Consider the following 9,728-nt stretch of genomic DNA (forward strand, 5'->3'; position numbering starts at 1 on the left):
TTCATCCCAATGCCAGTACTGGCCCCTTAATGCTCCCCACTGCCTTTGCATTGGCAGAGGATAATAGTGTGTCTAGTTCCTTTTTCAGCTAACTATTTCTCCATCTTGAATATCTAGAGGTTTATAAACTGGTCTGTACATCAAAAGGAGGATGCTGTTGGAGTTAGTCCCACATTTTCTTTACTCTCCCAAAAAAGGATTCTATTTAGCATGGAAATAGTAGCGGTATATACTGGACAAAGAGATGGCGTGGTGCCATATCAGCCACAAGTAAACTGTGAAATTAAGCCAAAGGCTATTCAAATGTGTAAGAGGCTTTGGACATTATACTATGCTTAAATTTAGACCTAAAATAATGATTGGCTATTTGGCTGCCTCAGAAGTGTGTTTAGGCCTGCGAGTGGTTCCACTGAAAGCAATAGGACTACCTGTGATTTTTGAAAACTGAGATTGTCTCTGTATCTGTTCTGCCGTTGGACTTGGTGCTGAAAGTTTCCCAATGCTGCCACCTACAGAACAGATTGACTACAGCTTTCAACAGAGCAGGGAAGAAAACACAAAATTGTAAGATTGCATGAGGTCCAGCCTTGGGTACAGTTCTAAACTAGCAATGTCCAGGTCTAAACAGACAAGTCTGAACTCCTACCTTAGATTCTTAAATATTTTCAAGGATAGCTCTCTATATTAACTGTTAAAAGTATACCTCTGGAAGGCTGCACAAAAATGGCAGGAATCTGTTAATTCAAATTAAATTGCTCATATACTCCTCTGTCTGGAAGAGCAGTGGTAGCAACAGCCAGTCACAGGTTTCTTTCAGAGTGGGCATAAAACACAGAATAGGCTCCGCAAGCTCCTGCTCTTCCCAACAATTATCACAGGGAAAATTCAGGGGTAAATTCATGAAAAACACATGGGGCTTTAGCTGAGAAGTAGAGGGTCAAAAGAATTTACTTAAGAAGGATGCACAGGAAATCAAGGAAAGAAAACAGGTCCATATGGAACTACAGATTTAAGAACAAAGAGGAGAAAATAAGGAGGCAAGAAAAAAAACAAGCTGCACTTCAGATAGGATGTGACCAACATCTCCCTAATATATGAGAGCATCTTCTCATGTAAACAGTGTTTTGATGCATAGCACCCTAAAATAGCCTACAGACATTTACACTTCTTGGCTGTAAGACCCCAGGCCTCAAGCTACAAGCTCATCAAAGGGGTTTTACTTTATAAATATATAAGGCTCCAAAAATTCAAATTTATTAAAAGGGCCTTCAGTTCTTTTATACCTTGAGAGAACACAAGGGAGAAGGTGCTGCACATATTTCTCAGGAAGTACAAAACCCCACACTTTTACTGTCAAACTTTAGAAAATGAGGGAACTTGGCAGAAGTTTAAAGGGCAACATTCAACCAAAATAAAGCATTCCACAAATCATTAACTTAACACATGCTAATCCATACAACTTAGCAAAATCTAACCCATCCAGCTCAAAGTTACCCAAAATATGAAGAAATGAGATTAAGAGAAGAGAGGGGGAAAAGAGAGAGTTATAGATACAACCCTGCCTCCTGTCCAAGTCCAGTTTTCACATGTCCATATGGTGGGTGAGACCCCACGCTGCCACATGGTGCTGGTTTTATCTGCTCTGGCCTTCTGTGGCCATCTCCTCCAGGTGGGGCTCCTGGTGTGCCAGCCATTCTGGGGCTGGGGTAGGGGCTCCAGGGGGTGTGGTGTGGGGCAGTGCTCCCGCTGTCCAGTGACTGACACCTGCTACAGGACTGCCCAAGTAGGCTCCAAGGGGCTGGAATATGGAACAGGACACCACCACACCTTAGCGAAATTTGACCTGTCCTTTCCCCCTGCCACACACATCTGAGTTGGTCCAAGCCAATAATTAGTATAATAATCCAGTGTCTCATATTGGTCCAAACACTTCCAAAGTGTGAAACAATGGGCAAAAATTAAAACTCAAAACTGCCAAGTAGGTAAAATTAGCTGGAAAATATGCAAAACCCCCGTATTTATTCTGAGATTATATACAACTGATATGACTTTAAGACATCGCATTGTTTTCTGTTTATGACTTACTGAAAATAGTTTTAAATTGCCACATACACACTTCTATGCATTGTGACTTTTCTTGTGAATGCAGTAACACATTTGGAACAGTTGCACTCTTAATATTGCAAAATCTTCCATCTATTCAACTTACAGATCCTCACCTACTGTTTGAGGTCTCCTTCACCTGAAGCAACTCTATCCCAAATCCCAAGATCTTTGCCATCCCCAGTAATTCATCTTCCTCTTTTTAAAACCCAGGATGTTTTGAAGTAAAGCCCAGCTGTTTGCCAGGTCCCTGCAGGGTAAAATAGCCTTGCTAGTGATGTTACACTTGAGTGGATGGGTAAGATTCATTCCTTAATGGTTCTCTTTATTTTCATCATTTGAAACTGCACCTTGGACCAGAATGTGAGAAAATAAGGAGTCTGTCACAATCATTTCCATTTTTTCATGATGCCAAAATTATGCAAATGTTGCCTTTTAGTAGATTCTTAACTTGGAAGCTTGAGCAAAAGAGTGAAAAAAGTTTATGAAACACTAAAATAACTTACATAACACAATTTATATTGCTAATTAAAACAAAAAGAAAAAAACAACAAAACTCAGAATGTTTGACTGCTGGAATCACTATAAAAATATAGTAATATCTCAGAGGTGTTTTCATGTTGCTTCAGCATTGACTGACCACAGTCATACTGTGTCAGTCACTACACAGGCACAGTTACAGCAGTTACCCTCATACTGGCCTTAAGGGCAAGGAAAGGGTGCTCTGTGGCATTAAAGCACACTGCCACAGGTATGGCATACAGTCCAGTGGGCTCTGCTCTCATGCCCCTCCTCCTCCTCCTGTATCTGTTTTTTATAGCTCTTTCCACTTGCCTGTGCTTATGCCACCTGCATTTCTTCTCTTGAAGGTTATGTTGCTAAGCAGCCTGAGCCACAGGCATGGCTCCAAGTCTGTGCTGAAGCAGGAGGCATTAGCAGAGATGCCCTCCAGGAGGCCTCCTTCCACTCTACAACTACCACTAACAGGCAGAAGATGCTGATGTAGAGAAGGACACACAGCAGACCTTTTCTCAGCCATAGCTTTCACCTACTGCTAACAGAAACCAAAAGACACTAGTGTTCAGAATTGAGGTAGACTTTGAGTTAAAATGTGTTGCAACTCTCTGCTAGCTTCAGCTATTGGGCAATTAATTATATGAGCCATAACATGGCCCAATACAAAACAACTTCAGCCCTCACCCAGCTTTACTCAATCTCCAAAAAAGCCTGGAAGCCAAAACAGCTTGCAGCATACAGAGCACCAGCAGCCATCTGAGACTGTTACCCAGCATCGTACAACATGGCTGGCAGACACAGACTGCAACCTCTTGCATTAGAACTAAGACCTAAGTTGAAGGGTGTTTATCCCTTCCTACAGCTACCTGAAGTATCAGCAAGGAGCTGCAACAGCAGCAAATGGCAACTAGACTCAGGGAAAAACAGCTTCCACAGGTCACAACTGAGGCCAAGAAATACGTAATAGAGGTTAAATCTCTTTCCATTGAATCCAAAATTTCATCCTGCTATTAGAAATTCATGTGATGTGGGTTCCTTCTTTTTAAGTCACTTTGGAAGGGACAGAGAAGTATAGCCTCTTTCAAGGTCTTTGGAACACAACCACAAGTTAGTAAACACATTTTCTAGCCAAGGATTGTATTCTGCCATCAGATTTGTTTTAGCTACAGGTGGGGAGAATACCTGTTCTAATACTGTCTCCTATACGAAACACACCACCAACTAACTCAGTGAGCATTCTGTTGCTTGTAGCACTAATATGGACCACATGAAGGTGATATTTGAGTGTTCATTTATCACACCTTACCCCTCTAAAATAAATGCATTCAGGGTGGCAGATTGCAGCTTAGGAGTTTCAAACTGGACATGAGGAAGAGCTTTACTAGAGCGGTAGTGCAGCACTGGAACATCTTACACAGACTGGTGTACCTCTCCATCCTTGAAGGCCTCCAAGACACTAGAAATTGTCCTGCTACCCTGAGGCCAACAATAATTTTTTGCTCAGAGGAGAGCTTTCAGGGCGTTTTGAAAACAAAGTTTACACAGAATGCCACACAACTCCTTTTGGAGAAATTTAGTAATCACTTAAGGCCATTTATCCAGCAGAACATTTTATTAAGGACAAGGAAGTATCAACCACCAACTCAATTAACATGACACAGATCAAACAAGCCCTGTTAAGCATTTTCTACTTAACATGTGAAAAAAGAGTCTAAAGATATCTGATGTGTCCAAACTGTTCACATTAAAACTTGAGCTCATCCTTTAGCATAAGCCCAGCTGATGTTGCTTCTGTGTATAGCAAAAGGTGGAAATAGTTACCAGAACAGCTGTGTTTAACAAGTACTGAAGCACTGGAGTTTAGACTGCATTTACTAGTGTGCTATTACACTGTTTTCCTTGCATCTCTTCAGAATCTCAGGCAGACTTGCAGAAAGCCACAGCAGAAAAACGAACTTCTCCTTTTTCACGTTCTGTAAATTGTCTGCAGATCTTAGCAGAATCCTTGGGGATAAAACAATGCAACTGTTTAGACTAAGAGAATACACTTTCTACAGAGAACAAGTCTTTGCAGTTCCTCTCTGAGTCCCACCAAGTTACCAGGCCATTTAGCACCAGCTAATAAATATCTCACTCTGGGGAACAAGACCTTTAATAGTCATAAATTTGATAGATATAAGAAGCAGATTTGTACAGCAAGTAGGTACAGCCACTATACACCAGATGCACACTTCTCACCCTTTGTAAGTCTGGCTTTCAGGAAAGAAGCAGCAAGGAAGGAGCCTTACCTTCAACAGTAAGTCATCTGAGCTTGTGCCATGGTTTACAGGAAATGGCATGCGGCCATCTGTAAAAGAAAGCCCTATCACTCAGTGTGCTTAATGCCTCTGAATTAGCAAACTGAGCAGAGTGGGCTCAAACAAGTCCATGATGATATTTGGGAAGTCACAAATTGCCAGTATATAATCTGAGATGGGGACTGAGTATTCTCAGCTCTACCAGCAAAGACATGCTTTACAAAAGGAGCCAGGCCTTCAGCGCAATCCACATCAGGTAAAATTTTCAAGTGAAGGTACACATCATGCATTAGCTCTGAGGGCCTCAGCAAACAGTTTAACTAGCACTGAATATCTTGCTCGAGCTCCCATTGCTGCTGTGCAGTCTGAAGTAGGCCCAGTCCAACCATAGAGTTTGCAAGACCTTACCCAGTTCATACAGGTGTCCATCCACATTGACAAACAGGATGAAGTGGAAGTTCAAACTGTTGTCCTCGACCTTAGAAGATACCATTAGATAAATTTCTTAGATTAAAGCTAGGACTGCAAACACTACTTGTGACTACAGAACATGAAACATCAACAACAAAGCAGCAGCAAAGGACTGAAAATTTCCGTTCAGCTGAAGAGGTCAGTGGCAAGATCTCTACAAGGTCAAGCACCAGAAATCCTAATGCAGAATCATGTTTTCAGACTGTATCTGGACTCAAATTTTCAATCCATGTTTAACAAAGAAATGCTGAACAAGTATTCAGCCACAAGTCACTCATTCTCTGTCCTCATGAACTGTAACAGCTATGTTACAGACAAAAAAGTTGTATTGCTCTATCACGTTTGTAAATCCCTTTCCCCAAAATATTACACATCCACATCTTACCCGACATTGTCCTTCTTGTGCAACCGAATTGTGGACTTCTTGTATAGCCTTAAGAGAAAGCAGATACAAGTTACTACATCCTTAAATGCTGATAGCTGTCAACAGTTTGCATAGTTTATGTACCTTATTATTTGCAAAATGCTTAGCTCTCTCTTCAGGAGACAAATCAGCTGTTTCATCAAGGAACTTCTTCAGGGCAGACCCCTCATCTGCACAAGATGATCAAGTATTTTTTTCAGTATTAGTAAAGCAACAGTGACAGTTCAGATGCAGCCCACAGTAATCAATGCTTGTTGCACCAACTGCAAGTCACTGCATTCAGCCTGTAACTATGTCCTACACAGGCATACTATAACTACCACTTGAAGTAAGCTATTTATCCAAAAGCTGTTAGTAACAATCTACACAAACAACTAGAGTGTAGTGCTTCAGAGTACACTGGATGGTTGTCTTGAAAGTCACTTTCAAATAGGATATAGCTTTTTTGATTTCTGCACATTTGGCAGAAGTGTTCAATCCTGTTCTGAAGAAATTCAAGAAAGGTTCCAGCTGTAAGGACACATAAGCATCGAGTAGCAGAATATGAGTAGTTGAAACCGTAATGCTGCCTTCAAATGAAGGCAGCACTTGCTCATGACAGTCTTACTTTGGTTTCGCAGAACATAAATTAGTAGTGCAGTACAAAGAGGCACTGAGTTCTTGTCTTCCATGAAAGATGTGCTGCATCATTGCATCACTCTTCAGGAGTGTGTTATTTCACAGAATCTTTTCAAGAAGGGCAAAGCAAAACTATGTTCATATGCTCACTATACCTTCCATATGTTTTCTTCTGAATAAGAAGAAATACCACACCATACAAATGGTTCAAGTTCTCTTGGAATAATGATAATTGCATTTTGCAGATCTCTAGTCTTCGAACAACAAAGTAATCCTTTTCTATAGGAAGTAAACTATCAAACCTATTATCTCAGCAGAAGAAGTCTACTTACAGACCCCTTATTATCTATTTGACTTCTCCAGTAAAAAGAATACATGTTATAGACTGATTTGCAGGATACTCTGAGCACATCTATTTACATTAGACATAGGTGGCCTGAAAAACTCCATCTCTTCAGTTGACATCAAGATCAATGTCAACAACTATTTCTGAACACAGTACTTCTTAATTAGACTTTGGTCAGTTCTATGTGCCCTTCTTGCATTGCTCACTAGAACAATACTTCTGCAGCTACCGAACACAAGTCAAGGTGAGTGCCCCCCTCCAAGAACTGAAAGACCCAGCGCAGCATGACTTAACTTGGCTTGCATGAAAGCCCCATGTTTCCCAATAAGCCCACACACATTCAATCTTCTGTCATAAAAATGTAACTTTAAGCACTTCAGAACATTCATACTCACCAAGCTTCACTTTGTCTTTGTTATTAGCAACTGCATGTATCAGACCAATTGTCCCACAGGAATTACTAACTGTCTGCTTCAGGAAATACACCTTGGAACTGATTTCTTGGTCCTTTATTTTCTCAGTCTGTTGCTTCCTGAAGTTCTCATGCTGTAAACATGTAACTGTTTTAAGCATTTTATTACAGCCCTATCTTTTTCTTGCACAAACTACTAGTCAGATAAGTTGTGCAGGAGAATCAATACCAGGATTGGACAAAGATTTACCCAGAAAGTCATCTTTGTGGCATAGGTCCAGTAAAGCACCATGTCTAAACTGGACTCAGGCCAGCACCTAATGGACTACCTGCATGACTCAGTCATATCCAAAGGCACTGTTCTTAGTGTTCCATCTGTTCTGTACAGTGGAAATAGCTTGGGATGGGAAACCATATAACAGTTAGGCTTTGGTTCATTGAACAGGACTACTCAACATGTCTCTGCAATAGTATGCCTTTGGACCTTTAGGTTACTTCCCTTCACAAGCCCCTTCCCATCAAAACTATGTATAATCAACTGTAAAATCCATCAATACTGACAGGTTATAATCCTTCACCTAAAGAACCTGTTAAATATACTTCGTTTCAAAGCCTATGTCCTCCTTCACTTCCCTACCATCAAGTGGATTGAAAAGATTAACCTTACGGAAGTAATTTAGGCCTCTCCAGATCCAGTGAGTCAGCACAGTAATGGAATTGCTATTCCTCACACTCAGGATTGGTCGTGTTTTTTCCTCACTCTAATACACACAGCAAAGTCTCACAGGACTATTGGGATGGACTAAGAGGCCTTGTTGTTCAGTGCATTTTAGTTCAAGTTATTTGGGGGGGGAGGGGGGAGGCGGGGCGGGCCATTCACCACAACAGCCACCTACAGCCCCAGTGCAAGCCCGATCCACGCCCAACCATCTGATGCTTGGGTGGATGACGCAGGCACACTCCTGGCAGCAGCCAGCGCTACCTGCGGCCTGTCCCCCGCGCGGGAGGGGGACCCACCTGCTCGGTGAGCGGGAACAGCAGCAGCAGCGCGCAGGCGGGGGTCGGCACGGCGCGCAGCGCCTCATCCTCAAAGCCCAGCACGTCCACGAAGCGCCAGCCGGGACCCACCCCGAGGCGGGACAGCACCTGCACGGGGCACAGAGAGCGGTGGTCCGGCCGCGACACCGCCGTCCTCGTCCCCGTCCCTGCCGGGTGCGGCGACCCCCGCCCCGCCGCGCCCGATGACACAGCACAACGCGCGGCGCCCCCTGCCGGCCAGGAGCGCCCGGGGCACGGCGCGGACTCAGCGCCCTCCGCGCCCCGGCGGGGCGGGATGCAGAGGGATGGAGGCGCCCTGCGCGCCCCCGGGGGGCGGGATGCAGAGGGATGGAGGCGCCCTCCGCGCCCCCGGGGGGCGGGATGCCGAGGGATGGAGGCGCCCTCCGCGCCCCCGGGGGGCGGGATGCCGAGGGATGGAGGCGCCCTCCGCGCCCCCGGGGGGCGGGATGCCGAGGGATGGAGGGAGGGAGGCGCCGCTCCGCGCCCCGGTGGGGCGGTATGCCATGGGATGGAGGGGAGGAGGCGACGCTCCGTGCCCGGGGGCGGAATGCCTAGGGATGGAGGGGAGGAGGCGCCGCTCCACGCCCCGGCGGGAGCGCGCCCCGCAGGTGCGGCCGCATCTCAGTAGGGTGGGATGCCGAGGGATGGAGGGAGGCGCCGCTCCGCAGGTGCGGCAGCGCCACGGCACGGGGGGATGCCGAGGGATGGAGGGAGGCGCCGCTCCGCCGGTGCGGCCGCGCCCCGCGCAGCGGTACCGCTCCACGCAGGCAGGGCAGGATGCTGAGGGATGGAAAGAGAAGTGGCGGCGCCCGCCCGCCAAACGCGGTCCTGCGGCGGCGGCAACTCACTTTGTTCAGCATCTGGAAGACAATGCACGGGGAGAAGAGTGAGTGCCGGTGAGACCCGGCGCCCCACCACCCGCCCCGCAGCCCCAGCCCCGTCTCCGCCGCCCCTCGCGCACCTCGGGGTTGATCTCCATCGGCTGCCAAGCCATGGCTGCAGGGTGGCGGGGAGCCGGGAAGAAGGCAGGCTGCGCCCCACGCACGACGATGTCCCCGCAGCAGTTCCGCTGCCGAGCCGCTGGCGACGCTGGGGCGCGGAGCCGCCCACCCGGCTCTTATATAGGGGCGGGCTGGCCCACTGCGCGCGGTGGCGGGGGGAGAGGGCGGAGCAGCGCGGGAGGCCGCGGAGTGCGGGACCGTGTCGGGGGAGCCGGGCCGGGGTGCGGGGCCGGGGCAGCTCCGCGTGTGCGGGGTGCGGCCGGTGGCGGGGGCGACCCCCTGACGTTGGTGTGGAGAAAGTGCTGGAAGTGGGCTGGCAGCGTGGGCAGGCGGCTGGCATCTCCCGGGGCAACAGGTTTCTCCTTCACCATCAGCCCAGCTCCTGGGCTCCGTTCATCCCGAAAGCCCATGTGTGCAGTTATGTACCTGACTGCTCTTCATCATTAGACTCTGCTCTGTGTGTGTTAAGCATACGATGGTT

General features: G+C 46.7%; 1 protein-coding gene across 1 annotated transcript; it reads right to left on the reverse strand.

Moving 5' to 3' along the window:
- Positions 1 to 4,208: 4,208 nt before the first annotated feature.
- Positions 4,209 to 9,353, reverse strand: UCHL1 (ubiquitin C-terminal hydrolase L1). The gene is made up of 9 exons (XM_071556573.1): positions 9,208 to 9,353; positions 9,095 to 9,106; positions 8,205 to 8,333; positions 7,171 to 7,321; positions 5,896 to 5,981; positions 5,773 to 5,820; positions 5,325 to 5,394; positions 4,908 to 4,966; positions 4,209 to 4,623 (listed from the first exon to the last, which is right to left on the reverse strand). The coding sequence occupies exons 1-9, from the start codon at positions 9,238 to 9,240 to the stop codon at positions 4,537 to 4,539; spliced, it is 675 nt and encodes a 224-aa protein (XP_071412674.1). The 5' UTR covers positions 9,241 to 9,353; the 3' UTR covers positions 4,209 to 4,536.
- Between the last annotated feature and the right edge of the window lie 375 nt (positions 9,354 to 9,728).

This window comes from Pithys albifrons, chromosome 5 (genome assembly GCF_047495875.1).
Source record: "Pithys albifrons albifrons isolate INPA30051 chromosome 5, PitAlb_v1, whole genome shotgun sequence".
In the NCBI taxonomy this organism is placed as follows: domain Eukaryota; kingdom Metazoa; phylum Chordata; class Aves; order Passeriformes; family Thamnophilidae; genus Pithys; species Pithys albifrons.